This window comes from Pelophylax lessonae (assembly GCF_965119305.1).
Source record: "Pelophylax lessonae genome assembly, chromosome: 1".
NCBI lineage: Eukaryota > Metazoa > Chordata > Amphibia > Anura > Ranidae > Pelophylax > Pelophylax lessonae.
The window spans coordinates 235,679,848-235,701,348 of record NC_138768.1 but is presented as its reverse complement, the minus strand read 5'-3'; the positions used below and the strand labels follow the sequence as shown (position 1 = coordinate 235,701,348).

At 46.8% G+C, this 21,501-nt stretch overlaps 1 protein-coding gene across 1 annotated transcript in view; it reads right to left on the bottom strand.

The window, feature by feature from the left end:
• Nucleotides 1-21,501, bottom strand: part of ATP6V0A2 (ATPase H+ transporting V0 subunit a2) — a 162,093-nt gene that overhangs the window by 88,351 nt on the left and 52,241 nt on the right. The window contains exon 7 of the mRNA XM_082256661.1: nucleotides 9,383-9,465. Coding sequence (XP_082112787.1) covers nucleotides 9,383-9,465 — 83 coding nt within the window. The remainder of the gene's footprint in view (nucleotides 1-9,382; nucleotides 9,466-21,501) is intronic.

Sequence of the window (21,501 nt, the reverse complement as noted above, 5' to 3'; positions counted from 1 at the left end):
CAGAGTGATGGAAGCATCTTTTCTTTCAATCTAGAGCAGTAAATCTGTGAATTCATAATACCACCATCAATGAAATGTAGCTCCCTGACACCAGGAAAACTCAGGCAACCCCACAGTGTCACTGTAGGCACCATGCATTTTTCTTTGTACTCCTCACCTATGTGAAGCAATACAGTTTTGAAGCCATCATTTCAAAAAAGCTTTATCTTGGTATCATTGCTACAGAGTACAGAGACCCAGTAGTCTTCTTTTTCAGCATGAGCCCTGGCAAATTCTAGGCAGGCTTTTTTTGTGCATGGGTCTTAAGAAAGGCTTCCTTTGTGTACACCTTGTTATGCCACAGAAAACAATCACCCCAGTTTGGCTTTCTACTACGTTAGCAAACTGCAGTGAAAGTGCATGGTGATTTTCTTCAAACCTTATCAAAAGACGCTCCTGTCGAAGTGTTAAATTCTGAGAACGGCATGGACGTCTCTGTCAGATGATTGCAAATCCATCTTTGTTTCACTTTTGCTACAGTATTCTGACTGATAAAGCTTTGCTGATCTTTTCGTAGCCTTCACCTTTCTTGTGTAAAGAAATTATTATTTTTCTCAGGCCTTGTGACATTACTCTTCCATGTGGTGCCATTGCTGACAGCATGAAATGGCAAGGGGGTTTTCTTTGTTAAGGAATAACCTTTTATAATCGTCTGCAGGACACCTGTTTAATGAATAATTAGACTCACCTGTGGTTGAATTCTTGTTAACTAGGATTTTGTTGTATAAAATTTAGCTTTGTTCCTAAGACTATAGTTGAGGTGTATTCATTTTTGCAACATGGTCTTAAATGAGTTTGTTAGGAAAAAATTGGATTTTGGACTTCTCATAAAATAAAATTTCTCCAATGTTCATTGACGAACACAGCTCCTGATTCTTATTAACCATTGGGTTATACTGTCCCCTACAGGAGTAGGACACTAGGCAGGAAAAAGTTAGACTATGCCTATAGGCAGTCCCAGGGGGTATACACCCACACTCTGCTATAGGCACTCAGTTTTGTTACAAGCAGTGTCAGAAGAAAGACAACTCCATAGAGGGGTGGGTGCTGTGTCTGTCAATGAACATTAGAGAAATAGATTTTACGGTAAGCCAAAAATTTAATTTTCCCTTTCGTTCATTGACGGACACAGCTCCTGATTCTTCTAGGAGGGGTGGGAAATCTGCAGAAAAAAATTCCCAATGCTAACCATAGCCAACCAGGTAACATGGACCCCAAGTAAAACAACTGGAACTCACTTGAATAAAACAATACACCCTCAAAGAGGACCAGGTCTTCTAAACAGCAGCCTGCAAAAACTTGAGGCCAAAAGAAGCATCCGCAGATGACAAACACATCCACTTCATAAAACTGTGTAAAAGTGTGCACCGACGACCAGATGGCCGCCTTGCAAACCTGCATCACTGATGCCTGATAACAGAAGGCCGAGGAGGCACTAAGCGCCCGAGTACAGTGCGCCTTCACAGGGAAATGAGGAACCTGACCCCTTATTTAATAGGCCTGGATCACTGTCTGTCTGATCCATTTGGGAATGGTCGCAGCAGAAATGGCCAACCCTTTTCGAGGTCCAACTGTGAATACAAATAGCGAGTCGGACTGCTTAAAAGACTCCGTAGCTGCCAGGTACACCCCAATTGCCCGAACCACAACCAGGGAATGCAGAGCAATTACCTCAGGATGTTTAGGCCTGGGACATAGGGAAGGCAACACAATGTCTTCATTCAAATGTAAAATCAGATGACCTTTGGAAGGAACAACAGACAGGGATGAAGAGCCACCTTGTCTCTGTAAACCAACAGGTAAATGACAAGACAACGCTGCCAGCTCCAACACCCTGCATGCAGAAGTAATAGCGACCAAAAAAGGCCACCCACTGGGACAATGTAAGCAGGGGAACCTCCCAATATTTTCAAAGGGAGATTCCTGGATGACTGACAACACCAATTTGAGGACGCATGGCGGTAATAGAGACCGCACTGGAGGAACCAAGTGTCAAGCTCCCTGGATAAAAGTACGCACCAAGGAAAGCGTGGCCAATGGACATTGAAAGAAAACCTGCCAAGGCCGAAACCTGGCCCATGATGGTGCTCAAGGCCAGGCACTGCTCAACCTCCCGTTGGGGGAAAGCCAAGATCCAAGCCACCGAAAAGGAGTAAGGGAGAACCCCAAAAGACTCACACCATGCAACGTACCTCTTCCAAATACAATGGTAGATCTTCCTAGAGGTAGATTTTATAACCTTTAACAGCATAGGAATCACCGATTCAGACAAACCTCTATGCTTCAGCACCTGGCTTTCAACAACCAAGGCGTTAAAACCAGCGACTGTAAAGAAGGATGGAAGATTGGTCATTGAGACAGCAGATCTTCCCTGAGAGGATGTCTCCAAGGAGCACTGGCGACCAGCCGTACCAGATCGGTGTACCAAGACTGGCGAGGCCAGTCTGGAGCTCCCCAAAGACCGAAATCCCTTGCTCCCTCGATCCTGCACAGGAGTCTTGGCAGAAGTTTGAGAGGGGGAAAGGCATAAATCAGACTATACCGATGCCAAGGAGCCACTAATGCATCTGCTGTGTCGGCCAGAGGATCCCGACCATACCACAAACCTATGTACCTTCCATGAATGTGTACAGCAGAGAGGGCTGGAACGATCGTTCTGCCCACCTTAGAATGCTGGCTACTTTCCGATCTGCCAGGACACTTCATGTGCCCCCATGGTGATTGACATAGGCCACGGCCATGGCATTGTCCGATTGAATTCGTACTGGACACCCCTGAAGACTAATTGTCCAATGATCGAGACAAAGTCTGATTGCGCGGAGTTCCATTACATTGATCGGCAGTCTGGACCCCCTGAACACAAGCTGTGCCGAGGACACCTACCCACCCGGACAGGCTGGCATCCGTGGCGACAACCGCCCAGTATAGGAGGAGAAGGATTTCCCTGTCGAAGTGCCGGAGAATGAAGCCACCTCTAGAGACTGCGGATTCTTGTCCCATTTCACCAGAATCTCTTTTTGCAGAGATCTCGTTAAACTGTGCAAAACGGAACTGCCTTGAAGGTAGACACCTTCAGGCCCAGCACCTGCATGCAAGCCTGGAGGGATGACCGTCTGCTGGACAACAGAAGCTGAATTGCCTCCTGAATCCACCCAGATAGTCCAGATTTGTGGACGGAACCAGAGACGACTTCTGAAGGTTCAAAATCCAACCAAACTCTCTCAGAGATTGCAAAGTAATCTCCAAGGTGTCCAACAGAGCAGTCGGAGACTCTGTTTGCAGAAGTAGATAGTCCAGGAACCCCAGTACAGCGATCCCTCGCTGACGCAACAATGCTAGCACCGAGGCCAACACTTTGTGAAGACCCGAGGAGCGGAGGCAAGACCAAAGGTAAATGCCATAAACTGATAATGCTCCTCGCCCACAGCAAAGCAGCAGAAGCGCTGGTGACCAGCACATATTGGAATGTGAAGGTAGACGTCCTTGATGTCGATAGAAGCGAAAAAATTCCCCAGATGTAGAGACGCCACTACCATGCGAATGGACTCCATTTAGAACTTCTGTATTGGCACAAAGCAGTTTAGTGCCTTTAGGTCCAGAATTGGACGTACCTTGTCATCTTTCCAGGGAACTGTAAAAAGGGTTGCATAAAACCCCTGAAAACAGTCTGAAGCCGGAACCAGGGAAATAACCCTATGGAGTAACAAGTCTTGCACTGCCCCAAAGCGACCTCGTAGGCGATCTGGGGACAAGTGCAGGTTGAATTGGAAGAACCTTTCCAGAGGATAAGACTGAAACTCAATCTTGTAGCCAAACCAAATGACTTTGTGGACCCATTTGACCTGTACCAGAGAGGTCCACGGATCCGGAAATCAGCGAAGATGTACCCCCCCCCCACCCCAGATTTGGGTGAGGATGCCCCTTCATGTACAGAAAGTCTTGCTCACAGGTCTGGAAGAACCCCTCGTGGCTTGCCAGACTAGGTGCTCTTGGGACCCATGGGGGAGGCCCTGAAGGACTTTTACCCCTTATGAGCCAAGAAGAACGGCTCACATCTATGATGGGGCTCCTTGCCCTCGGAAGCCGGTGGAAGAAGAGTACTCTTCCCCCCCCTGTGTGACCATGTATGATGTAATCCATGGAAGCTCCAAACAGGCAATCCCCCACAAAGGGGAGATAAAAAAGCCAGATAAGACGCCAAAGGACCACTGTTGATACAGCCAGCCTAAAATCAAAGGAGCTGCATCCAAAGAGACATCCCAGAAACTGTAGCCCCTGGATCAACTGATCTGCCAGCTCTGCAAAGGCAGGGGGAGGCAGTTTCCCCAAGTGGGTTATCGGCTCTGGGTTATCGGTTTTGGTACTGAAAATGAATCTCGAGCCACACCCGGGATTACAGCCAGGGAGGTGGGTTAAGGTAGCTTTAATTTACCCTGGAAACCGACGAGTCCACTACAGGTGGGACCGTCCACTTTTTAAGTAAGGAATCTTTTTAAGGATACCGCATAGTAAAACGCTTAGGGTCCACAAGAGTGCGTTTTGGACAACACCACTGTTATGTGACATAGTTGTCAAAGTAAGCGGGAAAGGGGAACAGCCCCGCCACAGTGGAGGACCTGTGGTGCCAAAAGGGACCGGAGCCTCCGACGCAGCATCTCCGCTGTGTTTAAAATTGACACAATCAGTGCACCCACCTGTGCCTTTTCATGCACAGCTAGAGGAGCAGAGGAAACATCCTCACTGTCTGAGCACTCAGGGAGCATGGACGCAGACCCAGTAGAACCTGATAGACAGATGATGCAGAGGAGGGCGTTGAACACAATACACTAAGGTCACCCGGAAAAACATAATCAGGGGAGGGCTGCCAACTGCGATTCAGCAGGGGGGGGGGGCGCCGACCCATTGTCCATGAAAGGACCACCTACTGGACCCCGCAAAAAACAAGGGGTGGGGTCACCCTCCGAGCCCGTACATAGGAGGCCTGTACAATAGATAATAGCCCCCTAAAAAGGGGGCCGCCGACGCCCAGGCAGGGTATCCTGATGGTCCCGCAGTGCTAAGAGGGGTAGGTGCCCTCCACCATAACTGTGGCATGGCATCAAAAATTATACCGCCCCCCACAGCGCCGCCTGGCCTAGTATGCCGCAAGTCACGGCCTCAGTTTGTGTGGAGGCTCAGGCGCAGGTGCAATTAAACCAGCCATGCTCACTAAGGCCGCCCTGCCAACAGAGGCCGACTCGGCCGCAAGCCACGGCCTAAATTCTTGTGGATGCCCATCCACCTGGGCCCGATCCACAGCAGAGCCGACCACCCAGAGGCAACAGGAGGAACTAGGTCATTACCGCTAACTAGACAGGAAAAAACTGAGTGCCTATAGCGGAGTGTGGGTTTTTTACCCCCTGGGACTGCCCATAGGCGTAGCAAAGCTTTTTTCTGCCTGGTGTAGTATTCCTGTAGGGGGCAGTATAGCGCAATGGTTAAGAAGAATCAGGAGCAATGTCAGTCAATGAACAAAAGAGAAATACTTGTGTGTGTGCGCAAATTAACAAATCTTGGTTGCAATCAATGGCCCACGTTTGTGGGATTATTTTGTAGTATAGCGTCCCATAGAAAATCTTGATGCTGAAAGTAAAGGGTTACTGACAAATCTGTTGGGGTGTACTGATACTTTATGCTAAGCACTGTATGTGTATACATACACTGCTTAAAAAAAAATTAAAGGAACACTTTGAAAACACATTAGATCTCAATTGGGAAAAATATCATGCTGGATATCTATACTGATATGGACTGGGTAATGTGTTCGGAATGAAAGGATGCCACATCCTTTGATGGAAATTAAATTTATCAACCGACAGAGGGCTGAATTCAAAGACATCGCGAAAACCAAAGTGGTACTCAGTAGTTTGTTTAGCCCCCATGTGCTTGTATGCATGCCTAACGTCATTGAGGCATGCTCCTAATGAGACAATGAAGGGTTTGCTGGGGTATTTTCTCTCATCTCTGGACCAGGGCATCATTGAGCTTCTGAAAAGACAGAGGTGCAACCTGGCAGCGTCGGCTACGGCCCTGTATAGCTCTCCTATAGTAACATTTCAGAACTTTTTCCACCTTTAATGTGACATATAAACTGTACAACTCAATTGAAAAACAAACTGAAATCTTTTATGGGGTGTAAGTAAAAATAAAAAAAAGGTGGTTGCATAAGTGTGCACACCCTCTTATAACTGGGAATGTAGCTGTGTTCAGAATTAAGTAATTACATTCAAACTCATGTTAAAATAGGATCCACACACCTGCCATCATTTAAAGTGCCTCTAAATAACCCCAAATAAAGTTCAGCTGTTCTAGTAGGTCTTTCCTGATATTTTCTTAGTCGAATTCCTACAGCAAAAGTCATGGTCCGCAGAGAGCATCCAAAGCATCTCAGAGATCTCATTGTTAAAAGGTATCAGTCAGGAGAGGGGTACAAAAGAATTTCCAAGGCATTAAATATACCATGGAACACAGTGAAGATAGTCATCATCAAGTGGAGAAAATATGGCACAATAGGGACATTACCAAGAACTGGACGACCCTCCAAAATTGATGAAGACAAGAAGAAAACTGGCCAGGGAGGCTGCCAAGGGGCCTACAGCAACATTAAAGGAGCTGCAGGAATATCTGGCAAATACTGGCTGCGTGGTACATGTGACAACAATATCTGGTATTCTTCATATGTCTGGGCTATGGGGTAGAGTGGCACTGGCAAGACGGAAGCCTTTTCTTACTAAGAAAAACATCCAAGCCCGGCTAAATTTTGCAAAAACACATCTGAAGTCTCCCGAAAGCATGTGGGAAAATGTGTTATGGTCTGATGAAACCAAGGTTGAACTTTTGGGCCATAAATACAAAAACTGGATTTTTGTCTTGCTGTAAAATCCTTTTTTCTGATGTTTCTGTGATGTTCATTGACAGACACAGCTCCATATCTTCTTTGACCCTTGGGTTATGCTGCTATTCCTAGGAGTAGGACACTAGGCAGAAAAGAGTTAAAAGTTTGACTATGCCCAGAGGGCAGTCCCAAGGGGTAAACTCCCACTTCCTCCCAAGAACCTAACCCCCAACTCATTAGAGGGGTGGGTCCTGTGTCTGTCAATGAACATCAGAGAAAAGGATTTTACGGTAAGACAAAAATCCAGTTTTTCTTTCATTCATTGACAGACATAGCTCCATATCTTCTTTGACCCTAGGGACGCCCCAAAGCAGTGTCAATATGAGGGGTGGGAAGAACACAGCAATAAATATACTTCCCAAAGGCTAAACGTAACCAACCAGGTAAAATAGGAGCTCAACCAGGAACAACTGGGCTCACCTGACAAAAAAGTACACCCTAAAAAAAGAGGGCTAATCCTCTCCAACAGCAGCCTGCAAACCGTTGCGTCCAAAGGAAGCATCCTCAAATGCCAACACATTCACCTTGTAACATTTTGTGAAAATGTGCGGGGACGACCAGGTGGCCACCTTGTAAACCTGCACCACTGACGCCTGATGACGGAAGGCCCAAGAAGCACTAAGCACCCATTTGGAATGTGCCTTAACATGGAAACAAGGATCCTGACCCTCAATGGAATAGGCCTGCACCGTCTGCCTAATCCATCTGGAAATGGTCTCAGCAGATGTGGCCAGCCCCTTACAGGGTCCATCCATAAGGACAAATCGGGAATTGTTCATCGCCAGGTACACCCTGATTGCCCGAGCCACATCCAAAGAATGTAAGACAATCTCTTAAGGGTGCTTATGACACAAGGAAGGTAACACATTGCCTTTATTTAAATGGAAACCAGAGACAACTTTAGGAAGGAAACCTAGGGGTCAGACCATCCCAGGGAGGGGCCAACGTCCAGCCCGCGGGACCACAAAGGGAGAGAGGGGACACTACTTACCACACCATGGAACCGGGTGGGCAACACTCTGGGCAGACCACCTCCTCATCTTGGAATGATGCAAACATCCCTTCCTTCCAAATGGCCAGAAATTCTATGCTAAGCATTTCGCTAATTGTCACACAAGTGGAGTGATTTATTTGCCCCTATACGACTGCAGATGCTTCTATATTGGCAAGACAAAGTTAGAATTTTGGAAACGAGCATATCGTCACATTAGAAGCATGAGAACCTGCGATCCTGAGCTCCCCCTAGGCCGCCATACCACCCTCGTACATGAAGGAAAAATTCCAAACATAAAATTCCTTATTTTGGATAGAATCCACCCAAATCCAAGGGGTGGAGACTGGAACAAACTACTCCTGCAAATGGAGATGAGATGGATTCATCTTTGCAGGGCCACCGAACCACCAGGTCTCAATGAAATGATCTCTTTTAGACTATTTCTTGAGGGTTTCACTTCGGGTGGGATGGAGAAATAACCAGGATGTTTTCCAATTTTCCATCTTTGATAATAAACAGTTTTTCACACATATTGAACTAAAAACTATTTCAGTGATCTGCCGTTTACATCCCAGGCTGTTTAGCTCTGACTGGTATCACAAATATCAACATGATAGGGACAAAATAAACTTTATTATTTTCTTTATTGGTGGTTTTGATCGAATGATCAAAATATTGATATATAGACCCTTCATCTAATTTTAGATATGTTGGATGTCCTTTATCACATGAACCTACCTGTTCGATCAATATACTCATTTTGCTCCCTTTTTTGAAGTTGGTCTCCTGACCCTTTGGCTTTTTTTTGTTGTTGTGGTTTTCGGCTTTTATGCCGGTTTTTGGGCAGCCCGTCACGGACAAAGGCGCCACCTTTGCGTGGAGGCCTGTAATTGAGCAAGACGTTTTCCACCCCGATCTCTCCTGAGATTCTGGCGCATGCTCAGTGTTTCCCCGCTTGCGTTCAACGGCAGGGGAGTACTCTGGTGGACGCTGAGGCTGGTCGCGGTCCCATGGTGTCATTTATCTTTGTCTCCTTTCTTTACAACACAGAAACCTGACATTTTAACAGGGGTGTGCAAGGATAGATAGATAGATAGATAGATAGATAGATAGATAGATAGATAGATAGATAGATAGATAGATAGATAGATAGATAGATAGATAGATAGATAGATAGATATTGCTAATACTCCCCTGCACACTAGCAAGGTATCAGAGCCAGAGTACATGCACTGTGAGCCAAACACGCCTTACTGTATTGCACAATGCTGCCAGCAAGTTTCCTATCAAGTTTCAGGCACTGGGTTAGAGGGAGAGGTGTGTGGGTTGTCTTACTGCAGGAAAAAAAAATATCACAGCATCTTTACTGGAAACGTTGGGAAAATTGATGCAAAAGGTCTCCACAAACTACTCACCAGTCACAGATCTTTTTCACTTTCTGTCCAATCTGGTCCCCCCAGTAAGAAATTAAAAACACAAACCACTTTGTTGGCTCTTCCTTTAAAAAAATGGAAAAAAAAAAAAAGTGGTTCTGTATCAAAATTAAACCTTAATATAACAACACTTAATAATAAACACTATAATAATAAGATACGACCACAAAATTATATCAAATACATACATATATACATACAGTATCTCACAAAAGTGAGTACACCCCTTACATTTTTGCAAATATTTTATCTTTTCATGTGACAAGACTGAAGAAATGACACTTTGCTTCAATGTAAAGTAGTGATTGTATAACTTGTATAACAGTGTACATTTGCTGTCCCCTCAAAATAACTCAACACAGCCATTAATGTCTAAACCGCTGGCACCAAAAGTGAGTAAATCCCAAATGAAAATGTCCACATTGGGCCTAAAGTATCAATATTCTGTGTGGCCACCATTATTTTCCAGCACTGCCTTAACCCTCTTGGGCATGGAGTTCACCAGAGCTTCACAGGTAGCCACTGGAATCCTCTTCCATTCCTCCATGACCACATCATGGAGCTGGTGGATATTGGAGACCCCACGCTCTTCCACCTTCCGTTTGAGAATGCCCCACAGATACTCAATAGGGTTTAGGTCTGGGGACATACTTGGCCAGTCTATCACCTTTACCCTCAGCTTCTTTAGCAAGGCAGTGGTCATGTTTGGGGTCGTTATATGTTGGAATACTGCCCTGCGGCACAAGTCTCCAAAGGGAGGGGATCATGGTCTGCTTCAGTATGCCAGTCACAGTACACGTTGGCATTCATAGTTCCTTCAATTGAGGAAGGAAGGAAGGAAGGAAGGAAGGAAGGTAGGGAGGCGCCACTAAGTGTAGTATTAAAAAGTCAGTTTAATAAACAAGATTAAGAACACTTACAGAAGTGTAGAATAAACTGGGCTCATCATATTAGATGTAATCAGAGTGTCCATGGTGGTCCTATGGGCTTAAATTGCCCCAAACATCACTGGAGGTGAGTTGATGGATGTCCTGTAATGTACCTCCTCGCTAACCAGCGTGGAACGCGGAAGCGGATGTGATGTCACCGTTGCGGGCTGAAGTCCAGAGCACTGGATACACACACTAGAGAGTAAGGGCAGGCTACACGCTCGGAGGGGACGGCTCCTTCTACTAGTCTACTGCTCCATAGAGGAGAGTGGCACTGGATACACACACACTAGAGAGTAAGAGCAGGCTACGCGCTCGGAGCGGACGGCTCCTTCTACTGGCCTACTGCTCCATAGAGGAGTGCGAGGAGAGCGGTTTAAATACAAGCAGGAAGACAGGTGCTGCTGCCGTGGGACTATAACGGCCAGCAGACCGGCAAACCAGTCCATAATATAACATAACACTTGAGAAACTCAATGAAACTGAATAAAACAAATTCAGTAACTGCAGTAAAAGTGTTGTTACATAAAAAGATATAATAAAATATTTACAAAAATGTGCGGGGTGTACTCCCTTTTGTGAGATATAAGTATTTGATCCCCAGGCAAAACATGACTTATTACTTGGTGGAGAAACCCTTGTTGGCAAGTACAGAGGTAAGACTTTCTTTTAGTTGGTTCCCAGGCTTGCAGACAACTCAGGAGGGATTTTGGTCCCCTCTTTACAGATCTTCTCTAAATCCTTAAAGCGGAGTTCCACCCAAAAGTGGAACTTCCACTTTAAATACTGCTGACCCCCTGATCTGCCACATTTGGCATGTAATTCATGACTCATAGGGTTATGCTCCTCCTTCTAGGAATAGGCACAAGGCAGGAAAAAAAAACGTAATCACGCCTATGGGGGCAGTCCCTTTAGGCATAACCCCTCAAACTCTACTATCAAACTGTTTAGTTGCAAGCAGTGTTTAGAAGACAAAAATACCCATACCTCAGTAATAGAGGGGCGGGTGCTGCGTCTGTCGAACTTCAGAGAAAAGGATTTTACGGCAAGTTTCTTACAAAAATCCAGTTTTCTCTATCGGTCATTAACAGACGCAGCTCCTTATCTTCATGAATCATAAGGATGTCTCAAAGCAGTATAATCCTCATGAGGGGTGGAAAACAGCGCAGAAACAAAACATAAGTCCCTAAGGGCTAAGCTTAGCCAACCGGAGCTCAACCAAAAACTAGAGCTCGCCCGGAAAAAAATGAACCCTCAGAAAGAAACAAAAGAGTTTCCTTTTAAAACTGCAGCCTGCAAAACCTTACGGCCAAAAGAAGCATCCGCGGATGCCAGCACATCTACCTTGTAGAATTTTGTGAATGTATGCACAGACGACCAAGTTGCCACCTTGCAAACTTGTAGCAACGACGCCTGATGGCCAAAAGCCGAAGAGGCACTCAATGCTCTCGTAGAATGAGCCTTCCCTGGGAAAGGAGAAACCTGACCCCTCAGTGAATAGGCCTGTACCACCGTCTGTGTAATCCACCTAGAAATGGTCGCAGCAGACGCAGCCAATCCCTTACGTGGTCCATCAGTAAGGACAAAAAGAGCGTCTGATTTTCTAAAGGACTCAGTGGTCTTTAAATAAACCCTGATCGCCCAAACCACATCCAAAGAATGCAAGGCATACTCCTTAGGATGCTGAGGTTGAGGAAAAAGTGAAGGCAACACAATGTCTTTATACAGATAAAAATCAGAAACCACCTTAGGAAGGAACGACTGATTAGGTCGAAGTACCACCTTATCCCTGTGTACCACCAGATAAGGTGAGCGGCAAGATGCCGCCAATTCAGATACCCTGCGGGCAGAAGTGATCGCCACCAAGAAGGCAAACTTCTGAGGCAAAAAGCAGCGAAATCTACTTAATTTTTTCAAAAGGAGGCTTTTGAAGAACAGATAACCCCAGATTTAGATCCCACAGAGGTAACGGAGATCACCTCGGAGGAGCCATATGGCACACTCCCTGGATAAAAGTCCGGATTAGGACATGCGTAACTAACGGGCGTTGAAAATATATATAGCCAAAGCCGAAACTTGACCTTTGATAGTACCCAAAGCCAACCGCTGTTCAACCCCTTTCTGCAAAAAGGCCAAAACCCTAGTGATTGAAAACAAGCGAGGGTGCACCTTCAGAGATTCACACCATAAAATGTACGATTTCCACTGACGATGGTAGATCTTCCTGGAGGTGGACTTCCTAGCCTTCTAGAGTGTAGGAATCAGAGTCAGAAAGACCCCTATCTCTCAACACCTGACTTTCAAACAGCCATGCCATTAAAGCCAGCGAATGTAAAGCAGGATGGAAGATCGGACCTTGAGACAGCAGATCTTCCCTGAGAGGAAGTCCCCAAGGGGTATCGGCAACCAGCCTTGGTCTGCATACCAAGACCGGCGAGGCCAGTCTGGAGCCACCAGAATGACTGGAATGTTTTCCACCTCTATCCTGCGCAGAAGCCTCGGCATTAGTTTCAATGGGGGAAAAGCATAAATCAGCTAATACCGACCCCAAGGAGCCACCAGTGCGTCTGTTGCATCGGCCAGAGAATCTCGAGACCTGGCTACCAATCTCTGCACCTTCTTGTTGAGACAAGAGGAAAACAGGTCGACCTCGGGAGTCCCCCACCGAACACACAGGAGGCGGAACACCTCCGAGTGTAGAGGCCACACCTTGATCCAACACCTGACGACTCAGGTAATCCGCCTGCCAGTTTTCCACACCTGGAATGTGTACAGCAGAGAGGGCTGGAACAAAAAACTTTCCGCCCAGGCCAGAATCCTTGCCACCTCCTTGGTACCCCCTTGGCGATTGATGTAAGCCACAGCCGTGGCGTTGTCTGATTAAATCCAAACCAGACAACCTTGCAGACAAGTCGTCCAATGACTCTGAGCTCCAAAACATTTAATCAGAAGTTTTGACTCTTCCATCGTCCAGGTATCCTGGGCACAGATCTTCCCCAGCACCCCGCCCCAGCCCGACAGGCTGGCGTCCGTGGTTACCATCGTCCAAAACAACGGAAGGAAGGACTTGCCCTGGGACAGTGCTGGAGACTGAATTCCCCACAACAGAGCAGATTTTGTGTTGTGGCTCAAACGAATCACAGAATCCAAGGCCTTTGCAAAGGGAGATTCTTGTAAAATGGAACAAGGATCCAAAGGCCTTGTATGGGACTGAGCAAACAAAACCACCTCAAAAAGGTCAATACCATGAGACCCAAAGCTCGCATGCAAAGTCGTAGAGGAGGACAGTCCAACGACAACTGAATCCCCCCCCCCCCCCCCCCGCAGAGTCAGCGTGGATTTCTTGATATTGATGTTCCAACCGAACTCTTGCAGAGTACGGACCGTGATCGTCAGATCCCCCAACAAGGCTGAATGAGAGTCCGCTCTCAACAGGAGATTGTCCAGGTACTCCAGTACCGCAATCCCCATCGGGCACAGCAGTGCATTTACCGGTACTAGTAGCTTGGTAAACACTCTGGGAGCCGAGGCGGGACCAAAGGGTAACGCCACAAATTGATAATGCTCCTCTGCTACCGCAAAGTGAAGAAACCCCTGGTGTCCAGCATTGATAGAGATGTGCAGATATGCGTCCTTGATATCTATGGAGGCTAAATCTCCCTGATGCAGATATGCTACTACAGTGCAGATGGACTCCATCCGATACCTCTGTACCCGCACGAAGCAGTTCAGGGCCTTGAGATCCAGGATGGGACGCACTTTGCCTTCTTTTCTGGGCACGGTGAATAGGTTTGAATAAAACCCCTGAAAACATTTCTGAGCAGGAACCGGCACAATCACTCCTTGCGACAGCAAATTGTGTACCACCCCTCGCATCGGGGCACTGTCATGGCGAGGCCTAGTTCTGGACTAGAACCTGCTCACATTCGCTGGCCAGGCTGGGAGACCTTAAGCATCTAGATTATCCAGTGCAAAACTGCAGCCGGCTGTTGCTTTTATTTCCTCTGGATCTTGGTCCTCAGGAACTAACTAGTTAAAAAATAAAAAAAAACACAAACCTTCCCTGTTACAGCTAAGACGGAAGTCCCAGCAGGGAGCTAGGTCCTATTCCTAGGCAGAACAAACTGTTAGGCAGTAAGAAAGTAAAAGTTGTGTAAATTCCTGTATATACGCCATAGTTTGTAGACACTAACTAAATGTATGACAAAAATTTAATCGACTGGAAGTTTTTTTATTTTTATAAGAAAAAGTAGAAAATGTCATTTTTTTCATCAAAATTTTAATTTTTTTTTTCCTTTATAAATCGGAAAAAATAAAAAAAAACGCAGGAGGTGATAAAATACCACCAAAAGAAGGCTCTATTTGAGGGAAAAAATTGACATAAATTTTGTTTGGGTACAGCATTGCATAACTGCGCAATTTCCAGTTAAAGTCACACAGTGCTAAATTGCAAAAAATGGCCTGGTCAAACCTTCCGGTCCAGAAGTGATTAAGGAGCAACTGTAGCACTTAGGAAAAATATGCTTTAAAAAGGAGGCATATAAGCTTTTTCTTCATCCAGTATTTTTTTTTTTAATGAATTTTGAAAGGGTGTTATCAAGCCTCTTCCTATGTATAGCAAAAACTCCACCTCAAAAGTTAGGCTTGATAATTCTTTTGAAATTGCCTCTGTAAAGAGCTTTGGTAATTGAGGTATTTGTTATTTGAAGAATTTGGCATCACTTACTGATGGTCTGCATAGGATAGGTGAGCCCACACTATGCTAGCAACACTGCTGTGGGACATAGCACCAAGTGGGCTTTAAATGTAAATCTTAAAATACACTAAAACATATCACTGGGAGAACCAAGTATATGGTCATCCTCCCCTACCTTCCTTCACAGCCTCTCTTTACTATTTAAATGGTGAGTAAAGAATAGTACATTTTTAAGGAGGACAGATTTTGAGTTATTATTGCTGCGTTACTATAAAGAATGACTCGTGCTCTTCAATAATTTTTATATTATTAAACGGAATTGTAAAATAAAATTATATTTGTAGATTACCCACTAGCAGAAATGTTGACTAGAGACTACAACTACACTCCCTCTCTGTTTAACAGTTGTAGAATATTGTCCATACAGGAATATACTGTAGTATGCCATAATTTACAGCAAGCGGATAGAAAAAAAAAAAAAAAAAAAAGAAGAAGATGGAGCTAGCCCTTATATACAGGTACACAGACAGAAAACAGAATAATCCTAAAAGGTAAAGAATATGTAAAAACAAAATTTCACATTCCTGATATAGGTGCCTGCTGTTGCATGCACTTGTATTGAAGTTTGTATTGTATTAAAGTGTATTGTTTTCTTTGTATTGCTTCCTTTGGTGTAAAATACCTGGTGTTCCTGCCAGTCCCTTTGTTTTCGTATTAAAAACTGACCACACTGGGTAGAAGAGCACAGCATGGTCAGTTTACTCTCCTCGAATGATTACACTTGTGCTGACATGCCCCTCCCTGCACAGCCATTAAATTGTGCTGACATGCCCCTCCCTGCACAGCCATTAAAGTGATTGTAAAGTCTCGTTTTTTAAAAAAAAATAAAATAAAACGGTTATACTTACCTCCTCTGCGCAGTGGTTTTGCACAGGGCAGCCTGGATCCTGCTCTTCTCGGGCCCCTTTTCGCTGCTCCTAGCCCCTCCCTCCTGTCAAGTGCCTCCACAGCAAGCAGCTTGCTATGGGGGCCCCTGTGCCAAGCTGCAGCTCCGTGTGTCCATTTAGATATGGAGCTGTGGTTCAGCCCCACCCTCCCCCTCTCATGATTGGCTGACTTTGATTGACAGCTGTGGGAGCCAATGACGCAGCGGCTGTGTCTCAGCCAACCAGACGGCCAAGGGACTCATGGACATCGCTGGACAGAGATGGGGCTTAGATAAGTATTAGGGGGTGCTTGGGTGGCGGCTTCACACAGAAGGCTTTTTATCTTAATGCAAAGAATGCATTAAAAAAAAAAATATAGAGTTACTCTTACAAGTAACGTCTTTTCCAGTAGTAGTTTCTTTAAGGACAGCCACCTTAGAGAGACCTTGGCTCCTCCCTTCTTAGGAAACACCACCCCATCCAAACAGATTTAAGCCCCGTTAGTTGTTGCCCTTCAGTTCTCCAAGAGTACCTCCGGCCAGCTGGGGAGACACAAAGACATATCATGCTAATCTTATTTTCCTGACTGTCTTATGTCCAGACCTTCTTCAGGTGGGTAACGGTGCTGTCCTGAAAGACTACTGGAAAAGACGTTACTGGTAAGAGTTATGCCTCGTACACACGTACCGATCGTCGGCCGACAGATCGGCCGTCTTTTGTCCAGGGCTGTCCAGTCCGCTGAAAAGTGCAAAAGACTGCACACGAATTTTTTCGGCCAACAACAGCCGACTGCAGACGTGATGTCATGTGATGGTTAACTTTCCGTGTCTTTTTTCTTCTCTGAGCATGCCCAGTCTTGCAAATCTGCTGATTGTCGGCCGAATTCTGTACTGACTGGCGAACAATCGGCCGTTCTGGTGTTGGCAAACAAAAATTTTAATGCCTGCGCGACAGATTCTGTTCGGCTGAAAATGCGCTGTCGGCTGTCGGAAGCATCATACTAACAAGCCTACAATCGGCCGATCGGTCGTCGGCCGAATATTTACGGCCGACAATCGGTACGTGTGTACGAGGCTTTACTCTATTTTTCCCTAATCGTCTTTCAGGACAGCCCTCTTAGAGAGGATAAGCGAGTGGGACCACCGCTTGAAGAACTTTGCGCCCAAAAGCCTGATCTTTAGCAGACAACAGGTCCAACCTGTAGTGCTTAGTAAAGGTTGAAAAACTGGACCAGGTTGCTGCCCGACAGATCTGCTCCAGGGTAGCACCAGCTCTTTCCGCCTAGGAAGTTGCTATAGCCCTAGTGGAATGTGCCCTGATACCAACTGGGGCCTCCTTCCCGCTTGAAGCATAGGCCTGGCTGAGGGCTAACCTAAGCTACCTGGCCAAGTAACGTCTAGAGGCTTTAGAACCTCTATTAGAGCCAGCGAATAAAACAAACAAGGAATCATACTTCCTGAATTCCTTCTTACGACCAATGTACTGAAGGACACACCTTCCAACATCCAATTCATGAAAATAATTCTCCTGTTCTTTCACAGGATTCAAACAGAAGGATGGTAAAACAATTTCCTGGTCTCTGTGAAACTTCGAGACCACTTTTGGTAAAAAAGCCGGATCTGTTCTAAGCATAATTTGATCCGAAAAAACCTGAAGAAAAAGAGCTCCAATAGAAAGAGCTTCTAGTTCACCAACCCTTCTGAAAAAGGTAGTGATCGCCTCCAAAAGAACTGTCTTGACGGTTAAAAACTTCACCGCACAAGATTAAATAGGTTCAAACGGGGGGTTCCACTGCCAGACTTTTCGGGACTGAAAACCACAGTCTCTAAAAGAACTGGGTGAGGGCGCCCCTTCAGGCCGCATTGTTATGGGCAGCGGATCCGGACTGGCCGGACTTCTGCTTACCTGTCCACGGCTTCTTTTGAGAGCCTTGACCTTTGAAGGGCTTGCCCTTATAATGCGACCGAAAGGCACGAAAGGACCCCTGAGAGGGTCGAAAAGAAGCATGCTTCTTACCAGAAGCAACCTTAGCCTTGTGGGATTGGGGCAAGAGCGTGCTCTTACCACCTGTGATCCCCATTAACAGTGTATCCAAGGATTCGCCAAAAAGGCGAGATCCGGTATAGGGCAGATTAGCCAAGGTTTTTCGCGAAGATTGATTCACAGACCAACACTTCAGCCAAACCAGGCGGCGTGACAACACCGCCACGCTGTGCACACGTGCAGCCAACGGGACTATATCCAAGTCCGCATCACACAAATACATGACTCCCTGATGGATTTGATCCACCATAGCCAGCGTCGCCGGAGGGGCAGAGTCAGCCACCAGGACGCGCCGAAGTACCTGCGTCCAATTCGCGACCGCCTGAGCTGCCATAAGTGAAGCAAAAATAGCTTTCAGCATAGAACCGGCAACCGAATAAGTATGACGGGCAGGAGACTCCAGCCTCCTGTCCGTGGCATCCCGAAACACCGGGGTATCCTCAGCAGGAATCGCAGTGGACTTATTGAAAACCGCCACCGCGTGATCCACCGGAGGTGGCACACACCAACGTTCATCAGTAGCGGGCGTGAAAGGATAACGCAGCTTGAACCTACTAGGCACAGCAAAAGGCTTCCGTATATTGCGCCATTGGTCACCAACAGCGCGCTGAAAATCTTCAGTGCAAGGAAAAACCTGCGATGATTTGCGTCTCCGCTGCGTCCCATAAGAGGCCAGGACAGCAGGAGGACATGGCTCATCCTGCAAACGCAGTGTTTGTTTGATAGAAGCAACCAATTCATCCATGAGTGCAGGCTCTTCAGACGAGCCAGGGGGGGAATTATCAACCCCTTCAACCTCAGCCTCCACTTCAGACCCCACAAGATCCAGGGAGGAACGGGACCCCGATAAGGAGACCCCAGCCATAGCAGCCCCATCACCATCACCCTCTGAATCAGAGGAAATTGAAACTCTGGGCCGTTCTGTGGATTGAGCAGCCACAAGCATTTGCACCTGAGCAGCAAGGTTAGCCACAACAGCAGCCAAATCACCCCCTGGGGGGGAAACAGCAGCCCCTTGGCCTCCCACCAAAGTGAGAGGAAATTTGCTTTCCTGAGAATCCATGCCCCCAAAAGTTTGCAGAAGAACAAAGGGTAACTGCCCCTTTAAAAGCGCGGCGAGCGCAGCCCACCGCACACACACACACACACACACCAGCACAAAGCCGACCCCCACAGGGAAAAGCACAGACTCAGGCAAGGATTACAGGAATAGAGAGGATAAAAACCCCGAGAGACCACTGCTGCTGCCTCGATCGGTGCGCCCAGGGAAAAGGAAGTGATGCAATACAGGCCGCTCTATTAAAGCCTATGGAAGGCTACAAAAAATGGCCGCCTGCAGTGTTAGCATGAGGCCGGAGCGATCGCCGCCGAAAACGCCGCTCCCCACATACAGTGGGAACACCAGTACACGTGCAGTATATTAAAACAATGGCGGACCGCAGCAGCGGCCTCCTCATGTATGCATAAACACGATCCAATCATGCCCCGCAGCATACAGCCTGTCACACAGTAAAAAAGCAGCACACAGTCTGACACAGAAACAGTGCAGCATAGCCCCCCTCCTTGCAGCCCACAGAATGCAGCCAAGACAGATAGGGAGTCCAATAGTGTGAACAGAGGCAGGGTTACACAGTCCCAGACTGACACCCCCGAAACAGACAGGTCCCCACACAGATACACTTACCTCCTAAATGGCGTGGGGAACCCGCACAAGCGATCAAGCCACTGCACATGGGACAGGGAGAGTCGCAGCCAGGACGCAGCAGAACTGCGGTGCGAAACCGCATGGCGTCCAGTGAGGTAGCCACCTCACCATAGCATCCCTGCAGCGAACAGGGATGGGTCGTTCACATATGCCAGGAAAAATACCTGACTGAACGCTCGATGGCAGGCTGAGAAGCCACTGGCCCACAACCTGCGACCAGGGGGGCCAGCCCGAGACCCAGCCCGCGCGATCCTCTTCATCAGAAGACCTAACTAATGCTGACAAAAGTAACAGCTAAGCAAAGAGAGAGAAAAAAACTCAAATAAAATCAAAGAAGATAAAGGCTGAGACAAAATGCCCCAGCATAGAGACATCCAGCTACTCCTGACAAGCTAGACAATGAAACTGAGGTATGGATACAGGAAGTAGGAGGGTATTGACTGAGGGGACCACCCCCTGGGGGTGGGATATGTTAAAAGCTTTAATATTGACCTATTCTGTTGCCTAGCTACTCCTACGGAGCAAAGGTCAATTACCCCATTGTGACGAATATGAAGAGGCGGCGACTGTCGGAGGACGTAAGAGAAACCCTTATTTTTTGCTCACCTAGGCCCTGGTACATTTGATCGTGAAGAGATAAAGATTTCTTCTCTTCCTGGATCCCTAAGGTGGTGTGGATAGCTCCCAAAAGATCCTCCACCTCTTCAAGGGTTAATTTTGTACCTGGAAGCTTTAGCGGACTCACCATCCACCTCTACTGCTTCTGACTCCCCCTGGGAGCCTGAAGGTGTACGGTCACATTCTTTACCTTGTTTATTAGTACCCCCGGGGTTCCTCCACTTGTGGACGGTACCACCGGTGGGTGTGGAGCAATCTCTTGCTGTGCTGGCTGAGGGGGGGTTCTGGGGCTGAAGAAATTGTAGATTGGTAATTAAATCTTTAAATGTCTGAAAAGTGCTGTAAAGCTCCTTAACAGATGTAGCTAAATTAGTACACTGTTCTGTCGATTGTTCCTTAAAGCGGAGTTCCGGCCTCGGAAAAGTTTTTTAGATAAAAATACCCCCGGGACAGTCAGGGCTAGTGCATTTCATAATGGATAGCCTCTGAACTGTCCCAGGTTGCACTTACCTTTTAGAAGAAATACTTACCTTGAAAATGTCTTGTCCAATGCTGCCATCTCAGGTGTGGGCAGCTGAAGTCAGAGCGTCCTCTTCTGTGTCCTCTTCCGTGTCCTCTTCGGTCCCAGAATGCCCTGCACCGGCCCCGCTCGTCAGTTCCGCTGCAGGCGCGTCATCCCTGCACAGCTTCTGGGCATGCCCAGAAGCTGTTTAGCAGGGAATGATGCGCCTGCACCGGAATGGACGAGCGGGGCCGGTGCATTGATTCCTGGGAGCGATGATGTTCAGCTCCCAGGAGTCAATGCAAGCAGGAAGAGATGGCGCAGGCCGCAGAGGGAGGAAGTGGAAGAAAGTTAAGTATATTTTCTTCAATAACAAGGTCAGTAAACAAAAAAAAAAAAATGGGACTATCCATTTTTTTTTTCAGGTGAGGCCGGAACTCCGCTTTAACTAAGCTCTCTACACATTCTTTACACAGCACCTTAGTCCAGGATTCCCCTACAGTAGCTTTGCATGATGATGGGCATCTTTTTCTTGGAGCTATGTGGCGATTTTGACTTGTCTGAGGCCTTACGCTGTAACACGTAAGGAAAAAAAGACACAGCTCAGCACCCATACCGTCCCCCCAGCACTAATAAGCACAGCATACACCCTCAGTAGTGTACCTAGAACCAACCACCACCA